The sequence below is a fragment of the Heptranchias perlo genome, chromosome 1 (genome assembly GCF_035084215.1).
Source record: "Heptranchias perlo isolate sHepPer1 chromosome 1, sHepPer1.hap1, whole genome shotgun sequence".
In the NCBI taxonomy this organism is placed as follows: Eukaryota; Metazoa; Chordata; class Chondrichthyes; order Hexanchiformes; family Hexanchidae; genus Heptranchias; species Heptranchias perlo.
Window position 1 is genome coordinate 136172297 of NC_090325.1, and position 20134 is coordinate 136192430.

At 45.6% G+C, this 20134-nt stretch overlaps 1 protein-coding gene across 2 annotated transcripts in view; it reads left to right on the top strand.

The window, feature by feature from the left end:
• sorcs2 (sortilin-related VPS10 domain containing receptor 2) overlaps positions 1-20134 on the top strand; it is a 598225-nt gene that overhangs the window by 402128 nt on the left and 175963 nt on the right. For both annotated transcript variants that reach the window (XM_067991267.1, XM_067991275.1), the window contains exons 4-5: positions 4247-4411; positions 7368-7441. In XM_067991267.1, the coding sequence (XP_067847368.1) occupies positions 4247-4411; positions 7368-7441 (239 nt within the window). The remainder of the gene's footprint in view (positions 1-4246; positions 4412-7367; positions 7442-20134) is intronic.

The following is a 20134-nucleotide window of genomic DNA, read 5'->3' on the forward strand; positions in this document are numbered from 1 at the left end:
AGCCTGGACCCCCATGGATCAGCCATATAAATACTGTGGCTACAAGAGCAGGTCAGAGGCTGGGTATTCTGCAGCAAGTGACTCACTTCCTGACTCCCCAAAGTCTTTCCACCATCTACAAGGCACAAGTCAGGAGTGTGATGGAATATTCTCAGCTTGCCTGGATGAGTGCAGCTCCAACAACACTCAAGAAGCTCGACACCATCCAGGACAAAGCAGCCCGCTCGATTGACACCCCATCCACCACCCTAAATATTCACTCCCTCCACCACCGGCGCACCGTGGCTGCAGTGTGTACCCTCCACAGGATGCACTGCAGCAACTCGCCAAGGCTTCTTCGACAGCACCTCCCAAACCTGCGACCTCTACCACCTAGAAGGACAAGAGCAGCAGCCATATGGGAACAACACCACCTGCACGTTCCCCTCCAAGTCACACACCATCCCGACTTGGAAATATATCGCCGTTCCTTCATCGTCACTGGGTCAAAATCCTGGAACTCCCTTCTTAACAGCACTGTGGGAGAACCTTCACCAGACGGACTGCAGCGGTTCAAGAAGGCAGCTCACCACCACCTTCTCAAGGGTAATTAGGGATGGGCAATAAATGCTGGTCTCGCCAGCGACGCCCACATCCCATGAACGAATATAAAATAAAAGTATTGGTGGTCTAGTCAGTTGTGGGAGGGCATCAAAAGTGAGCCCAATCCTGTCCTCATCAACATTCACATACGCGGATTTCCAGCAGACTTGCTGCAGTTTGGGACAACTCCCTTGGTCTGTTTCTAACTTCCTGAACACTCTTGATGGGGAGGAACCTCTTGATATCAGATTGGATCATTTTCCACCAGTGTTGCTGGGGAATCACAGGTTCTCCAGCCCTTTATCTCTTTGCCTCATTAAAGAATTCAAATGTGTCAGCGATTTCAGCAATGTTATTACATTGGTCGGGTTCCCAGACTCAATCACTTGGAACGTTGCATGCAAGGTGTGCTGTCAAATTTGGGGAAGTCTTTAAGTTATTATGAAAATGGTTTTGCCAAGCACTTTATCAAAAAGTTTTTAAAAAAATCTACTTTAATAGGACTGGAATATTTTAAGTGAAGCTTAGCTATTTTGTGAAATATCTTTATCAATAAAGATCAAATCTGAGCAAAAGCAAAGAATATGGCCACTGTTGATTGTGGTATGAAATAAACTTTAGGGGGACTACTTTTCTCTGCTTTCTGCTCCAACCTTGCTTATTTCTCGTACATAAATCAGAGAATAAATGATTGGAGGCCGATTACAATGGGTCTTTGTCCCCTCTGTGTTTGTGTGCGCTTACAGAGATGTGCCTGGGGGTGGGAGGCTGAGCATTTTCACTTGGAACAGGCAGAAGCATCAATGAATGATGTCAACACGCTGCCTGCCTCAGTTTTCTGGATATCTGGTTGACAGTGGCCCAAACGCAACTGCACCCATTGCAAGTGGGCCTTCGAGGATACACTCAACCCCCTCAGATCGGTGGATCTGAGAAGGGGCTGCCAGCAATCAGCTCCCTTCTCTTTAAGGTGAGTCATTTGTTTTGAAGCTCCAGCAAGGAGGATCATTGTTTTGGACTGCAGCCACAAGACTCCAGAGTGGGCAGAGATTACTGCTGCTGCAGATGTCTCAGGCCTGCAGCCACTTTCTTCCCCCTCTTTCGGGTGCTAGCACCTTCCAAGTGGCATTCCTATGCGGGAAAGGTGTCGATATATGTCTGAAAGAGACACTGGGGCCTATTTTTAACTCCCGCCCAGAACGGGCATGAAGTCGGAGGAGTGGTCATGCAGACCAGCCTGAAGCCAAGATTGGGAGGCTTGAACCATTTTCAGGTCTAGGCCTCAGCAGCATAATTCGGGTGAGCTGCCAGGCACTCAATGAGTACTAGCAGTCAGCCTGCCACACCGGGAGTTGGGGTGGCGGTGGGGGGGGGGGGGGGGTGATGGAAATCTGTCAACTCCATCGGCGAGCTGAACTATAAGAGATTAGTAAAAGAGGGGGCTAGTCCTGCTCCCCTTAGCTCCTCAAAAACTCCCCCCTAAATATTCCTATGCATTTTCTGGAGCAGCCTCAGGCTTCTCCAGAAAATACTGGGAAAGCTCAGCAAGTGAGGCAGCATCTGTGGAGAAAGAAAGAGAGTTAACGTTTCAGGTCGAAAACCTTTCATCAGAACAGATTCTGTTAAAGGACCATTGGCTAGGGTGCTCACTGCCTGGTACAAGTGGGCAGAGCATGCGCAGTGTATACTGTGTAGAATCCCAATTTGCATATGCAAGCAACCTCCCTCCTGTTTCTGGTGCACATGCTGTGTTCCTATTTACAGGCCTGCCTGAAAAGTGCATGAAGTGGGCATCGGGCATCTAGAGGCGGCTGAGGTGCCCCCTCAAACTTCCACTGCCGGCTACCCATTTATCAGGTGATGACCAGGTGCGCAGTGCCCACTATCGACTAAAAAGTGGCAAATTCTTTCTGTGTTTGCCGAACATTAAATAACAATGACAGAAATTGCTCCAAAGTACAGCATTCTGTCAAAGAAGCTTCATTGTATTGCCTGTCTGTAATCCATTGTGACAAAAATTACAGACCACTTGAGGTTCTTCCTCACTGGGTATAAGACAGTGCCTCTCTAAGTGACCTGAATTGTCATTGCACATGCTAAGAACCATTTGACTATTAGACTGGCATTGAAAGAATCTGTTCTGATGAAAGGTTTTCTGAAACGTTAACTCTCTTTCTTTGTCCACAGATGCTGCCTCACTTGCTAAGCTTTTCCAGCATTTTCTGTTTTTTTTATTATTGAAAGAATTAATTTGCAGCGCAGGACTCATGGGGCACAAATTCTCATTAAAGAGTCGTCACATCTCATTATCTCATCTCATTTTGCGCCATGTGATTATATAATTGAATATTTTCATGAATGAAGGGTCGTAGTTTGAATGGACTCTTCGGTACTACAGAGAAAAACCAGGAGTATTTCAAGCCACCTTGCTATTTCACCTGATTTAACTGAAATAGCCACTGTGATAGCTGGGGAGGTTGGCAATGGTCTGAGGTTTAATGATGTTTTCCAACAACTTACTGGCATAATTCCATGATACCTTTCCTAAAATGCTTCAGTTTTTCACCAGGGTAATGAGCTTACCATACATGCCATGCAACAGGGAAACCGTACAGAAACTCTGGTCATGTATAACAATAGCAGGTTCAACAGGGATACTAATGGCTACCCAGAACTCAACTGTGAAGTGGTAGAAAACATGAGACATCTACTAAAAGTAAACGCATTAAAAAGGAGATATCAGAACCAAATGTTCTTGCCCATTTCTAGCTTTTAAATATGAATTCCTGTATTGTTTCTTGGGACTGGAGATTGGGAGGGCAGTGAAAAGGCATCTAACCCTTTATTTTGCATGTCCTGATGGTGCAACATGTATTCTGATTTTCCTGTAATTTTGCAGCTCCAGTGTCCTGCTATTACAAAGTACTTTGCCACTCATGTAACAAGGCACTCACTATGAAGAGCTGGAGGCTCAGGCTTACGAATCTCCCCATGCTGAGCTCCTGATTTCAGCTGTACTAATGTTAGAATTCACTGAGCACAGAGCAAACTCGTTCCCACAAAGATTGGGGGGGGGGGGGTGGGTGAAGAGTGAGTTACTCAGGCCAACTCTGATCTCCCTCCTAATGGCTGGTTTCAGTATGGCATTGATGGAAGTCTAGGAACAGATCAGTTGCCCTCTTATCTCTCTTATCCAGGATACTTCACGAAAGAAGGAGACGCAAAAACAGGAAAAGTGAGGCTATAGCCTCCAAACATAAATCCTACCTCATTATTTACTCAAATATGGTGCTGTCTCTGTTCTAAGTCCCTTGCCTCCTAATACTCTCTTAATCCATGATATCCTCAACTACAGGGAATGTACCTTGTTATAACATTCTTATGTGCTGTGTTATATAGGGCAGTTTTTCCAACATTGTGATTCCAGCATGGAGCCTCGCCCACTGGTAGCACATATTGGAACTTCAGATGTGAGCTGCGAATGATTTTATGACAATAACGGTTGTAAAATCATGCACAGTGCATACCCGAATTTCCGATATGCACTGCCAGTGCTGAGGCTCCGCACTGATGGTGCAAAGTTGGAAAATTATTCGTTTACTGCGGACGCACCGTTTATTAATACAAACATTTTTTATAAATTTTCTGTTTTGTTCTATTTTAGATAATCCTTGTCAGTTCATCGATGAATGATCGTGATCAGAGTCTCTTCGTGAGCACGGACGAGGGGGCCAACTTTCAAAAACAACACATTTTCTTCTCAGTGGAGACGTTGGTTTTTCACCCAAAAGAAGAAGATAAGTTGCTTGTGTACAGCAAGGAGGGATGGGTAAGTACAGCCATACAATGAATCCTTTCTGCGGTGGTGTGAAAGCAGCACAAGCTCTCACCCCTGGAGCTGAGAGCTCAGTACCAATTTATATGGGGGGAAAAGAAATGACACATTAAACTTTTATCCAGCACACAACCAGAAGGAATTATTCTGTGAGCCACACACCGCTGCCTGGAATCTTTGTTTGTCTACAGTCTTGCTGTTCTTGCATCTATCTCAAAGGGGTAATGTTACCAAGTTGAGAAGTTACAGCTTAGTCCCAGCAACTTGAACAGCTTTTTCTGCAAATTCTGCTTAAGTATTGCAGCAGCAGGTACCATAGGTTCTTCTTCCAGCAAAGTATCATACTTTTACTTTAATTTATTTTTCATCTGTAATCAAGCATAATTTTTTTCTCAGCAGCCTATGCAGTGAGATGTGATGACGCTGTCTGTAAATTTCAATGATTCTATGACTGTCATGTTGTTGCACATTCCTCCTTTCATAATGATACTTTTTTTAACCTATGCCCTGCTTGCTGTACAAAGGTTGTCATAGCGTGCATTATAGAAAAACTGTGAGTCCCTTGTGACTAGTCCAGTGGAATTTCTCCAACTCTGTCTCTGCTCCTAGCGATCACCAGGGTTGGATTTGTGAGGTAGCTGACTTTTTATAAGTGGCATTGCATGCATTCTGTTGTTGCGCCACCTAATATAAAAAAAAAGAGAAAAATTTGTGTTTTGGTGTAACTATAAAAATTATATCAGGTACCATAAAGGGCGATTTTAACCCTGTCTGCCCAGCATAAACCAGACAGTTAAAATTGCCCGGAGAACTCACCCGCCAGTAACCCGCTTTCTTCCCACAGTCGTCAATTTTAACCTGCTCTTCTGAGCAGGTGGAAAGGGCACCCACCGGAATCCGGCAGGGTCCTTCTTTAAATGTGCAGATCGGGCTCTGCTGATGTCACCGAGATCCAACAGCTGTTTTAACCATCAACCTGAGCAGTGTTACTTTACCACCAGGGTCAACCTAGGGAGACGATGAACTGGGGCCAGAAGAGGCCCAAACAGATAAGACTTTTACTTTCTTTGTGAGGCCAGGAGGAACAGGAGTGCTCCTCCGGGACCCACACAGCAAGTTTAGGCCTCCTTGCCCTGGTTTCTCTACCCCCCCCCACCCCCGCACATGAGGCTGCCCTGAAACTCCCTCCCTGTGTCATACCTGAGTGCCTCTAGTCCCCAGTGGTGACCTCCTGGAGCCCGACATTGTGCTTCCGCCCTGGGCCAGCTGCCAGCTATAGCTTCCCATTGGTTTCAGAGTTAAAATCACCTGGGCCTCAAGCTACTGAGTTCAGAATGGTTTGCTGCCTGCTTCGGCCCCAGCCCGCCTGATTCCCACTCCGAGCTAATATCGTGGTTCATGTAGCTACGGGTAAAAATGCTGGTGCTGAAGTGTGCAAAATGGATCAAATAATGGGTGTACCCAGTGCTGTGTGTGTGTGCGTGTGTGTGTGTGTGTGCGCGCGTGTGTGTGTGAGATGGATTTAGCTGGTCTTTGTTTAGAAAGAGTCATATGACAATGTCACATGAGCATGTGTTTATGCCACTTTCTGAATGCAAGGCTCTCTGTTTTCACTGCAAATATTTTTTTTTCACAACCAAATTTCCTGGCCTTTCCTGAATGCACTGACTATTGCTGGGACACAGATCCTCAGGCACCAGCTGCCCTCCAGTATTTTATCCAGGAAGCCATTCTTCATGTGAATCTAGTGAGAATGTTAGGCTGTTTGATGGGGGCATCACAGCGAAGCCTTAATATGTCCTTACCAGATGCCCCCAGACAGACAGATGTTCGCGCATTGACTTCAATGGAAAATTGGGCATGTGTGAAACGGGCTGCCGTTCTGTTATGAGCCTGTTTTGTGCTACTTGTGAAGACCAATTTCACCCCCAGCGAGACTCTGCATCTTCTTCCTCTTAACTGTCCTGGAAACCGAGTGTTCTCCAGGCGCAGGGAAGAGGAAAATCTCCCCTTATGTAACCTAAAATATACATTTAAACACAATTTTAACCCAAAATTAATAAAATTAAACTTTTATTTTGCTTGCCCTATCATCCCTACTTCTGCCCTTTCTCTTCTCATTCCCACTTGGCCCACATTTTTTCTTCACTTTTCCTATCATTCCTAAAAAAATGAAGAGATTTAAAACTTGTTTCTTCTTTCCCTTACGTCTCACCAGTTCATTTTTGAGATAGGAGCAAGTTTTTAAAAACTTGTTGCTGTAAAGGTCTTTGACACATCTATATGTCAATCAATGGAAAGGGCCTCCAAGTAAGCCTAATCCGAAGAATCCACTGGAGACTGAAAGTGCCAGAATCTATTAGTGGTATTTGAAGGGTTAAATTCCGAGGTGCAAATCAGAGGATAAAGAAATGGCATCCAGGATGGTTTTTTTTGCACTTAAGTGGAAGGGCTGGAGATGATAATTCAATGAAGACAGTTTATGGCAATTCCCCAATCCCATGCTTCCACTGAGGAACGATATTCGCAGGGAGTTCTTTGTGAAAAATCGCGGGTGTGCGGCCGTGATTTCCCACAGTGCACTCCCTATGTAATCGGGATCACAGAATCAGCCCTAATCTTCCACTGTCTGTGCTGTTCACTCATCTGAGCTCAACTTTGGCAATGATACTGTGGATTACATAGAATAGCAGACCAGTGATAGTGCAAAATGCTCTTCCACATGTCTTAAAAAAGCCCACACTGCCGGTCATCAGAATGGTCTATCTCCAAACATGCAAGTGGATTAAGACTCCAGCCTAAAGGTGACACATAAGAACAAAGAGGGGCTCTCAGTGTCAAAGGACACATTGGTTTCAGTTATCAATATGTAATGTGCAGTACCAACATGTATCATTATGCAGTTGTGTTGTTGAAAGCCTGATAAAATAAATGTTTTTCTTTTTTGCAGCTTTATTTTTCTATTGATCTTGGAAAGAAATGGGAGTTGCTGCAGGAACGAGTGACAAAGGAGCGATTTTACTGGTGAGTATCACATTATTTACCCGATGATACAATTTCCTATGTCTTTGTGTAAGGACAATGACTATCCTGAAACATAGCACCTTCTTCAGTGTATCTGAGAACTCAGTTGGAAGCAATCTGTGTGTCTTTGATTCTGAATCCTTGAGATTTTATTTCCATGTAACATTTTCCAACAACTATTACAATAGATAAAGTATACTTTACTCCGCTAAACTAGTGGTGAAATATAATCTGGTATTTTGAACTTCAAACCATGTGGTGCAAAAGCACTTCTGATAAACTCACATGACTCAGTTATCAAAGTCTGTCAATGTTTGTGATTGTACCTATTGGTGGAAAAGAAGATGGAGCAGGCCAGATGGCTGAAATGGCCTATTTTTACAAACTTACAAAATCTTCCAGTGCATTCCCACAGTAAATTGGGTACGAGTGTAGCAGAAGGATAATGAATTAGACCAGGACCCGGATATGACCTCTGCGTCCAGTTTCCACAGCACTTGTTTGGGATCCACCCCAAACATGGTCCCTTATATTGGGAGGAGACTCCCAGGACGGGAGTTTTCTCAGCCCTGGCCTGGGATCCACCGGGCAGCTGGTGAGAGATCAGGTGAAAGGAGATGTACCAGCCAATGGAGGGGCACAAGTATGGTGCACATGAGGATCAGGTTATATCCTAAACCCCCGAAGAAATGCTGCCAACAAATTATTCTTTTCGGCTCCCTTATAAAGATGCCCAAGATGTGCCCATAATGATGTAGATGTCCATCATTGATATAAAAATTATGGATCCTGGTGAGGTTAGGCTGAAGGGTCCCAGCAGGTGCATTCTGTTACTTACACTGGAATGTTGGACCAGCGGATTTTCGGCCCCCATGTTCGTATGTTCTAAAAGCAGCTGGTCCTTAATGGATTGAAACTATTCCCTCGAATTCTGCCAGTTTATTATAAAGAATAATGCAGGTAAAACTGAGCTTCAATGACTTACAGTTCAAGGTCTGATGAAGGTAAAGCCCTTGTGATCCACTGTTCTGGCTTCGGGTGTTATCTGACCCTTTTAACAAACTTTTACCTGTCTGTCATATTTAATCAATATAAGAGGATTATAATTTCATAAAGCAGAATGCATAATGTATACTATCTATACTTTATAAGGGTGAACTATGAGTGGAGTGTGTTTTTAAATAATAAATACAGGAGTGTTGCATCTGTGAAATAACAGACCAGTTTTTACTGTATTAAGCAAGTGTAAATGTTGTATTTATTTTGGGTACTGGAAGGCAATATTTAGAATTTCCTTTTGCAATGCATTATTCAGTCCTTCAACATCACCTATTCAGAGGGTTCTTTTCAGATCTGCTGTGTAAAAGGAAGTATTGATTATACTTTGGGTACAGTCCATGCCCAACAAATGTTACAAACATAAAGAAAGATATTACTGAACATCTGCATATAACAGGAGTGTGGATTTTCTGCAATTTTCATGGATCAAGCAGGAATCGAGTGCAATAAGCTTTGCATCTGCTGGAGTTGCATATGCTTGACTCCACTGAATCTTCTGGGGTCAGACTTAATTATGTATGTATGCGGATCAAGCTCCTGGTGTGTAATATGCCAGCCATTGGGAGTTTGGTGTTTTGGGAATATCTGGCATTGTTGTCTGGAGTTAAAGGTTTACAGTAGCAGTTGAAAGGAGAGTGCTCTTTTGATAAATAAAAGGCCGAACACATTACAATTCATTGCCACAATGGAGCAGAGGCGTTCATGAGCTCTTTGAATGGCCGATGCATGAGCAGAGCTGCTGCTGGAAGAAGTTCATTTGAGGAAGGTTGCCCTGTCTGGCACTATCAGCACAGGTGAGTTGTACAGAGTACATGGGAGGAGGTGATGGTCATTGTTAATGCTACTTCAGGCTGCAAATGCAGGAGGAGTTTAGAGAACTCAGTCAAGATTAGACTGCCTACAATGACCTTATATCAAGCAGATCGGCAAAGTATGTATGCCATAAAGGTTTACCTCCCATTCAGACTACCTTACAGTCCCTTGAATGCTTAGTAAGCATGTCCATTCTGCACCATGACGCACTTTGCAACAGCAATTTATACCTGTAACTCCTCCCACATTCATCCTTAAAGAGCTTCACTGAAAAACATAAAATCTAACTGCATGCTGAACATACATGTATTTATACACATGATGGGCTGCAGAATGGGCACCAGTGTGTCACTGTATGTGATGTTGATGCTTAACCTCTTCACATTGATTGCTTGCGTACAGGACAAGGTGCCGCATAACAGAAGGTCCTTGAGTTCCTTGAAAGACTGGATATTGTTGGCATGGAGGCCATAGAAGGCATTGGGAAGGTTGCAGCTGGAGGACTCCTCTAAGGGCTAGCACCATCCTTCTTATATTCTTTCTTCGCAATCTACACATTCACTCGATGCCCTCCAGGCATACAGTCAAGCACAAAACTATGGGACAGGGTATATTTTCATGGAAGAAATTTCTGAAGGGCTATCATGCAGCCAGTAATGTAACATAGGTCCCACTTCTTCTATAAGTGTCAAAGAAGAAACCGTGCCAGGCCCCAGTGCTACAGAAGAAGCCAGCTCCTCACAGCATCCTGCACCACTCGCACCTCATGGCAGAAGCACCAGCACAGGTACATCCAGCCATCAAGATTTAGATTCATAATTTCACCAGGTGATGGACTGAGTACAAGTAAGGAGGAGCTCGTGGAGGTAACAGTGGAGGAGCATGAACCTGTTGGCTGGAAGGCCAACTCTTGTCCTTCTTCAACTGGGATTTGGATCTCATGGGGCCAGTATTTGAAAGAATGCTGTTACCTGAGCACCAATGTTTTATGCAGTCATTAGAGGGTGTACTAAGCATCTTGTATGGTCTGATGGTGAATGTGGAAGAGTCCAGTTATTGCATCTGTGCGGTCATGCATGAAGACATCTCAGCCCTGAGATCTACCATGAAGTGCATGACACTCCAGGGCCATCTGCAGCAAAGCCCCCAGTGAAAGAGATCTGAAGCCAAGCCAGAGTATCTCTTGTACGTACTCAGACTGCTGCGACAGAGTCTTTGGGCTCGATTTTACCGTCGGGTTTCCTGTGGGTTTCCAGCGGGGGGGGCCCCGAAAATCCCGATATCCAGTCACGTGACCGGATCGCGCCACGATCCCGCCCACTTCCGGGTTCCCCAATGACGTGCGGGGGTGCGTGCGTGGCCCCCGCTGGTGGGAATCCCGCAGGCAATTAAAGCCAGCGGGATGCCACTTGAGGTTATTTATTTTGCTTGTTTAGGTCATTAACTGACCTGATTAAGGGACTGTGTGTGATTTTGGGGAAACATGGGACTGTTTCACACACTGGGGGAAACAGTCCTAGTTGAACTGGATGTGTTGCAGCCGTCAGCCTGTGGCAGCTGCAAAGGTCCATTTGACAGGTGGAGGGGGGAGACCCTCACCCATTGCAGGAGGCCGCTCTGTCACTTGGGACAAAGTGTGGCCTCCACCACCCCCCTCCGGACGGTCACAGTCACCAACCTGCACACTCACCCCGGGGTCCGGAGAGATGTGCCTACCTTGCGGACCCCCTCAGATGTACATATTGCGGATGGGGGCCGCCGTTGCTGCAGTCATGACCCCCTCGGAGGGCGAACAGCATCACCAGCCTCGCCATCCACGCCGTCCACCTCTGACACGTGGAGCTCCACAACAGAGTGCTGTGACACATCCACCTGCACAGCAGGAGGGAGGGCTACCGCAGAGAGAGACGCGTCGCAGAGGGCACTGCCCTCGCCACAGGGTCCACAGACCAAGGCGCAGCTCCCCGGACCTTTCCGAGCAGCAGTGCACACGGAGGCGCAGATTCACTCGACATGTAGTCGTGGACATCTGCAGCCTCTTTCATGCCGAGCTGCTCCTGGCTGGCACCCAGCACCATCTGCTTACCTGTTGCTGCCAAAGTCACCACTGCCCTCCACAACTTCTGCTCCGCATCCTTCCAGGGTGCAGCCGGGTACACCGCCGATGTCTCTCAGTCGTCTGCGCGGTAGAGCCCTGCAAATACACCTGCACCTACTCTGCAGTAACACAATGGGTGGCATCAGTGGTGGCTCCTCATAGTGATACCCAGGAGCGGGCATTATTGCACACAACAGACAGGATTCGGGGAGACATGGCAGTGGTGGTGCCAATATAATGTGTGATGTTTGTTGCTCTGAAATTCAATATAGGTAACACCCATGGCAAACCCTCAGACACCCTTGTGCATCCCCTTCATGCTCACGACACGTTTGCCGTACGTTGCCTACTGCACATATGCGATTCATGCCCTGTGGCTGCAGCACAGGTGGTGGCAGGTTGAGTGAGGCTGGCCGTGAGGGAGATGCACGAGAGGGTGAGTATGGGATAGAGCCATGAGATTGTATGAGGATTGGGTTGCGTGTTAGTGGCGGGGTGAGTACTGGCGAGGTGAGTAGGTGCAGGTAAGATGAGGATGGGGTTTGAGTGGGTATGAGGGGTGATGTGACAGAGTAGTGTTGGCGGTGCCGAAGGAGATGTGGGGTGGGGGCAGTGTTGTGGCAGACGGAGTGTAGGGGAAAGACTACGTGTTCTCACTGTGGCTGACCTACTGCGGTCATTGGAGCGCCTCCTGCACTGTATGCAGGTGGGCGATATGTTGGTGGTGCAGGTGACCCCCTCTGCCACCTCGAGCCAGGCCTTCTTGGTGGCAGAGGCAGGCCGCTTCCTCCCGCCCGCCGGGGGGGAAGATCTCTGACCTCCCCCTCCTCCTCACCCCATCTGATGATACCTGGGGTGAGGCATCATTAAACTGGGAGCTGCCTTCCCCCTGGGCTGCTCCATGCTGTAATTTGTTCCATTGGTTGCAGCATCTGTCAGTGGAGAACTGCCCCTTTAACTAGAGAGCCTCCAGCTGACAGATCGTACTGCGCATGCGCAGCCCGCCCGACGCACAGACCAGCAGCGCGGACCCCGGAGGAGCAGGTAAGTGATTCCAATTAGTGGATTGCCTGCTACGATCGCGCGGGCAACCCACTAATTTCACCGGGCGCGGTGGCCACGCTCCCGAAACCCAACCCGCCGGAAACCCGCAGGCCTGCTAAAATTAGGCCCATTGGGTTTCAATCTACAAAAAGCTATCTTTTCTGGTTCCAAGGTGCTGGGGGATTGGATGGAGAGAGCCATTATACACAAATTCACTCTCATTGCTGCCCAGAGGTCTGCTCCCATTTTCCGCTTTTATTTTGCATCTGTAGTTTTTCAGCCAGTGTATCAACAAGTGACATGTTGGGGGTGAAATTGATCTTCAGAAATAACGCAAAATGGTGATAATAAATCGGCAGCCTGTTTTGCACACTCCACGATTTTCTTTTCCACTGACTTTAATTCCATTTTGCAATACCGCCAAAGACCCATTTCACCCCTGTTGAATGGGAAGAATGATAAACAGAATACCTCAAAGGAATGCAGAAACATTGAGCAATTGAGTTTAGATGATATTAGTGTATTCAGCTGAAGTAAATGAGGGAAATACAATGGGCTATAAATTCGGCTGCGTAGCGCCCACATTTTAGGTGCTACGCGGCCTCCTAAGACCCCAAAATGGCATCCGGAATGCGTGCGCACGTGCAACGGATACCATCTTGGTAAAGGCATTCGCGCACACGCAGATAATGAACACCAGTATCATAAAGTAAGGAGAATAAGCGTTAGATCAGCGTGCAAAGCTGATTTAAAGGGATAGGTATCATTTTGGCACTCAATGCTCCAGCCAATGTGCTATCTTAACCACAAACAGCTGAACATGTCATAGACAGGCTGGAGGACCCCCCACCAGTGCTATTTAAAGGGACCATGCAGGATTTACAAGTTAGTTGCTGGATTATTGCTTCTGGCTGCTGATGCATTTGGAGGTCTCCTATACTTGAATACTAGGACTAGGGGACATAGCTTAAAATTTAGAGCCAGGACTTACAGGAATGAAGTTAGAAAATGCTTCTACATGCAAAGGGTGGTAGAAGCTTGGAACGCTCTTCTGCAAACGGCAATTGATGCTAGCTCAATTGTGAATTTTAAATCTGAGATTGATAGATTTTTGTTAACCAAGGGTATTAAGGGATATGGGGCTAAGCCGGGTATATGGAGTTAGGCCATAGACCAACCGTGATCTCATTGAATGGTGGAATAGGCTCAAGCGGCTAAATGCCGCTTGCCACTTGCTGTCGTCTGTTATGTGCCACCTTCTTCTGTAAGAAAGTGGGACGTGTGTCGGTGAGTGTCCTGCAGGATGTTTGGGTGATGTGCCTGCCAAGGTTGAATAACTGCCAGTGTGTGTGACCTGTGAGTTGTGGGTGTGCAGCTTGCAACAGTGGTAATGTTTGAGGGTGAGAGGAAGCATCTGATTGGAAGAGTTGAGTACTTGTTGGTAGGTGGGGGATGGGGGATGTAGTGCATGGAGCAGTTGGTAGGAGACGCCACTTGACAGTTGACCTCGCTCACCTTGACCACGCGTGTCAAAGCACTGAACTGCTTCCTGCACTGCATCCTTGTTCGTCGTGTTATGCGCCTGGCATTGACTTCATCCCCTACTGCCTCCCACAGCCTCTTGAGCATATGTCTGGAGGGCCTCTTGCTCCCTGCAGATATAGGGTGCCCCTTCTCCTATCCACCTCTGGTGCATCATAAGAGAACCTTGGTGCAAGCTCTCTCGCAGGCCTGGTACAAACTCAGATTGGCAGATTGGTGAGGTCCAGCCTGCAGATTGGAGGATGTGGGATTTAGTAGTGCGCAACCTTTATTCAATGTTTCAAGATAACTCAACGGTTTGTAAACATAGGGACAGAACATGCATCTGTGTTTTACGTGTGCGATGTCTGATCTCCGTGCGGACCCATATCTTATTTTTTGCAAATAAGAGGTGCAGGTTGCCTTTAAGAGGTGCAGGATGCCTTTAAGAAGTGTGAGCCACTCACGCAATATCGGGCCCCCCTGCTGGTGAGAAGTCGCTAATCAACACAGCTACGCCTGGCTGCTTGTGCTGGAATCAGGTTAGCGAGCAGGCAGCACGAATCTCACATGCTGCCTGCATCGTAACAATTGGACGTGGGTTAATCGTGCACCGTGACCCCCGCACCCGGATTCGGAGGTTATTGAATTTAACCCCTTGGATCTCTGTATGAATCTGTATTCTCTGTTAGTTTTCCTTGCAATAAAACTAGGGACTTTCCACAATGATTTTGGCTGAAATCTGTGTGCGTCGTGGAACTCTAAATTTTATAGCGGGGAGGTCTAAGTGGTACAGCCCGTTATAACACTGTCCTTTTACTTCCTCGATTTGGGTGGAAATCCAGCCCAGACTAATGGAAGGAAATTCTCTCTGCTGGTTGTTAGGGTCCTAAGCAAAATGAGTTTGGACAGTCTCCACGTGGTTCCTAATGTGTGAGAGTCTGCATTACAAAACTGCCTAACAATCATTGCCGAATTTGCAGTTAAATTCAGAGAGGGGCCAGTTCTTGAAAAATAAACAGTATTCGGTCATTGCAATGTACAAATTCTGCATACAGCAATGTTATAAGTGCCATGTTACTTTGAGAATGTCTATTAATAAAATAAACTAGCCTGAAGCTGACAATATGCTTTGCTACCTTCAATGGACCAACAGGTGCTGGGATATAAAGCCAGAATGAACTGAATTATTGAACAGTAATGGATGTTAACATCTATTCAGGAATGAAGTTGAATGTTTCTATCTGATGAGATTAGTTTTTTCTCTGGGAGTTTATGTTTGGGGAAGTGATCATTTAGAGACTTTGGCTGGGAATTTCCTTGGGGATTCTCCCAATTGGCCACTGTAACTTTGGTGGAAGATTGATATGTAAACGAGGTTTCCGCTGATCTTCCGGCCCAAGTTACAGCAGCCGATTGGGAGAACCCCAAAGAAAATTCACAGATTGTGTTTATTATACAAATTACATTTCTGCTTCCTTTGTTTGACATTCCCTTCTCATTTCAATGTATTGGTGTGGGGTGGGGGGGTGGTTTGGGAAGGAGTTGCATCTAATGTACCTTTGCTATGATCAGTGTGAACGATGTAGTTAAATGTAAGGAATCTTACAACACCAGGTTATAGTCCAACAATTTTATTTTAAAATCACAAGCTTTCGGAGATTATCTCCTTTGTCAGGTGAGTGAGTGACTCACTCACTCACCTGACGAAGGAGATAATCTCCGAAAGCTTGTGATTTTAAAATAAAATTGTTGGACTATAACCTGGTGTTGTAAGATTCCTTACATTTGTCCACCCCAGTCCATCACCGGCATCTCCACATCAACGATGTAGTTAGCAGTGGTACCTGTGTCGCAAGTAGGGCTTTGTCCTCAGCTTGAGGTGCATTTTACAGCAACCTTTCTGAAGCTCTGTGAAGTCAGGGGTTGTACGGATTTGCACTGAAGCATTTGACAAAGATTTTTTAAGAAATATAGATGCAAATCTTTGGCTTTTCGCAACTTTGTGGAGCTTCAGGAACTCCACAGAAAAGTAGATTACAGCTCTAACCACACATATACAAAGCTAAATATGAATGAACAGAATGGAAACTGCTAAAACTTAGATCAGATATAGTGAAACTACTTTTGGGGGGCATTAGGTGGTTGTGGCAAAATAGATTTTTGCTTGTGTTGAATTTTTTAACTTGCATTCTTGTAATACTAGAACAGCATGTAAGGAATTAACAGTATTCCTTTTAACAGATAGCCATCAGTTTGAGATTGTTCACCAGATTTTCCTCAAAGTGCAGGTTCATTTTGGCCCACACAATAATGGTTTGTAGTGTTAATTAAGCAATTAACCTGAGGGTGGGTGTAATTTACAATCCCATACATCTTGTGGTATTGCTAGAGATGGCTATATTGTCCCACAGGAGTACCGTTGTGACAGCTGGCTGTTTGAGGTGTTCTTCTATTAAATCCGCACAGTGGGGCACATAGCCTGTCAGACTCGTGGAGGTCCTCTGGTCACACATCAAAGGACAGATCCTTATCCCGGGGGTGGTGAAAGCTATTTCTGAATCCTTTGAACGGAGGGAATGTCCTAGATTGGCTGGAGACCTCTGTGATTGACAGCTTAATAGGCAGAAACTTCACCTGATAGACTTAAAATGGCAGTTCTCAGAGACAGGCATGAGGTATTCAGCACGTTTGTAACTCAGTCACCAGCTGTAAAGCTGTGTGGTTTAAAGTTTCCTGCCAATCTGATAAGCAAAATCAGGCTAGTCTGAGGTTGTAGTGTATGGTTAAGAGAGAAAGCAAGTTGCGTCCTTGTTACTTTACATTCTGAGGAGTGTGGAGAAAATATATATCAGCGTGAAAACTGTGTACTGTTCATTCAATCATCTCGTAAATAAAACCATTTGTTGGTTCAAAGCTTGTGTCTCAATTCTGTAACAGTGCTCATCTAATTTATCATCTGTAAAGAGAGGAGAATTCATCTGGTGGCACGTGATACATTCCAAAGCTGGTTTGCGGAGTAAAGGTTCTGTTACGATCCCTGAGTTATGCGATCATTTACCTAGATATTGGGCAGAAAAAAGTTCACCCCCCGGTCATAATGGAACATGAGGTCCACTTACGGGAGTGACCAGTGAAGCTGCACCTGAGAAAATATCTACAGTAAAAACCCCAAAATCACTGCTAAGACTTAGATTGGATATAGTGAAACTAGTTTTTTGGGGGGCACTAGGTGGTATAGTAGCTGTTCATTCATCCTTTGGGATCTGCCATTACAACCAAACTGATGTAATAAAGGTTCCCTTTCTACTCACAAATCAATTTGAATTTGTCAATGCATTGTTTCCAGTAAAATCTGTAGGCAATTAACTCCTTCTGAAAGGAGTTGGATAATTATCCAATTGGAGGTTATAGGATAAGTATAAACTGAGATGATAAAATTTCCACAGGACATAATGATTCTTGTCAGGGCTAGGGAAGGGTAGGGAGATGGACAGCAGGCTAGGAATGGATAAATATTCCAGAGTTCTGCTTGAATATCTTTTTGGGATCAGGGAGCATTTATGTTGAATATTTCCTCAGGAGATAAATGGATGGGATATAGTCCATGACTCAAGGATAGTGAGGTCCACCATCTGTGGAAGGAGTGGACTTGATAGGCCAAATGGCCTTTTGTCATTTCCGTACTTTGTTATGCATAGCTGCAGTTGTATGAAGCTTGCAGTGTCTGTTGGCAAGACTGGAGTTGTAGTGCAGGCTGTGACTTGCACTCTGCCCACTGGGAGAGAGCTTTGCAGATATATTCTTACATGTTTTCCTGGTGGCTTTTTTTTTCAAAATAGGAGAGAGCAGTGGGCAGCATTTTTTTCTAGTAACGTTAAAAGACTCAATACTGAGCTAAAGAGTGCCCAGGAGATCCAGTGAACCACTGGATTACTTTTTAAACCTGGCTTTACACTAGTTTTGAGTTGTACTGCATCCCGTGGCAAGCACAAGATGACCATCAAAAGAGGTTCTCACACTACTTGATTATAATGCCTTTGAGAGTCAATCTGACCCAAGTTATATTGCCTCTTATATGTCGCTGTGCATCTGAAACTGCTTTGCGACAATGCAAAAAGTGATAGTATAACCGTAACCTTGCAGTGGGGGTGGATTCCAATGTTCCAATTCACTTACCTTGAACTGATTTTATTTCCATTCATTACTAAGTTACACTATTACCAACCTAGTATGATTATTTGAGCACGAATCTTCCATTGTGTAGCTCACTGGGAGTTATGAATGTAGCGCACAGATCAATTTTAGCTAGTATAAAGGAAAACAGTACTCCTGCCTGCTCTGTAACATATTTCAAAAATTGCCAATTCTATTTGTGGAAATTGGCTGCAAAACAATGAAGATTATGACTGGAGTGTTGGCACTTGGCAAATCTGACAGGTTGCTTCAAACCACATAAAAAGGGGTGGAAGATGGCTAGGAGACCTTTGGAATAGTCGAGCCTGGAGGTAACAATAACATGGATGAGGGTTTCAGCAGCAGATGGGCTGAGGCAGGGGCTCCTGATCTCTACTCTCATGTCAAGGGGAAGATGCTGAGCAGAAACCTGTCAGTTCCCCACAGGGAGGATGCAAGTGACAAATCAGAGGGTGAGTTAAGGAGGTTTTACCGTACAGTAGTGGTGCTAGGTTTCCCCAAGTTCAGGTCTTGTGCAGCTGGCTGCAGATCAAATGTGAAACAGCTGGGACTTGCTAAGTAAAGTAAACCGCTGTTGTTTTGTCTCAAATTCTTCCCTCCCCCCCCAAAAGAAAGTCTGATTGTATTCTGCTCTGCTATTCTGTCCTCTCTACAGGTAAGAAAATTATGACCTCTGCACAAGAATATGTCAGAACCTGTGTTATTTGCTTACTTGAATTGTAAAAAAAAGCACTAAATGACATGGCATGTTTGCACATGCAGTAGCTCATTATGCTCGAGCACAACAATGGGTTTGATCCGAAGACTGAATACTGTAAAATAAGACGAGTTATAGGATTGCATCCATTGTTTGAGTTTTGCTTTATAACGCCCCTTGAAATACAGAACATCCTTTCTTTAGCTGTTACATGAGAGAACCTTGGTACTCACGGGGTCAATGACCAGAAATAAACTTTCAAACATGGTGGAGCTCCAGCACAAACAATAGCCACTATCATGGCTACGGGGAAAGAGCAGGAGAATGGGACTAACTGGATTGCTCTTACAAAGAGCCGGCATGGGCTCGATGGGCTGAATGGCCTCCTTCTATGCTGATACTATTCTGTGATCTATGATTCTATGATCATTACCTCAAACAGAAGTTTAGGCCACTACAAAAGTGCTATTTCTTTTATCTGCCCCCCTCCCCCCCCCGCCTGACCAAATGCCAAACATTGAGTTTAAACGTTATCTCAACCACTACAATATTAATTTTTTAAACATGCCAGACACTATGCTATGGAATGCAGCATTGTGTGTGTATATATATATATATAGAGAGAGAGAGAGGGACACATGCCAAATGAGGGCACAGCAGGGCATTATGACAGCCTCTGCTTCCCTTCCAACAATTTCCCCTTGGGACAGCCATTCAGTGCACTTTGAGCTGGTCTTACTGTGCAACATAATTTAATTATTTTTAGGAGAAACGATGTACTCCATATTATCACCCCTCCCATGAAGGATGGAAGTGGATCGGGGGTGGGGTGGGGTATAAACCGTCAAATGAGCGAAACACGACTCCATCCCACTGCACCCACGACTGTTGCCGTTCCTGCGGCGATGGGTTTCATGGCACCCGAGTGGCCCCCCCCCCCCCCCCCCAGCCGCGATCGCCAACCTTTCCCCCCCTCCCAGCCCCAATTATCAACCTTCCCCCTCTCCTGATTGCAGGGGTCCATCCCCAAGGGTCTCCGGCTGCGGCCCACCGTCGCTGATTTTCCTTCCCAGCCGTCGGCCAGGCTGTCGATTTGGGATACAGATGCAAAGAATTATAACGAGGTCCTGCCGTTAAGTTCAGCAGGATCTCCACGACCCCTTCAGTTGTTTTCGGCCTCCTCCGCACCCTCCCCACCTCCCTGTAAATATCGGGGCCAATGTGTCACATTTCATGATTCTTTGACCATTTTCCCATGGAAAGA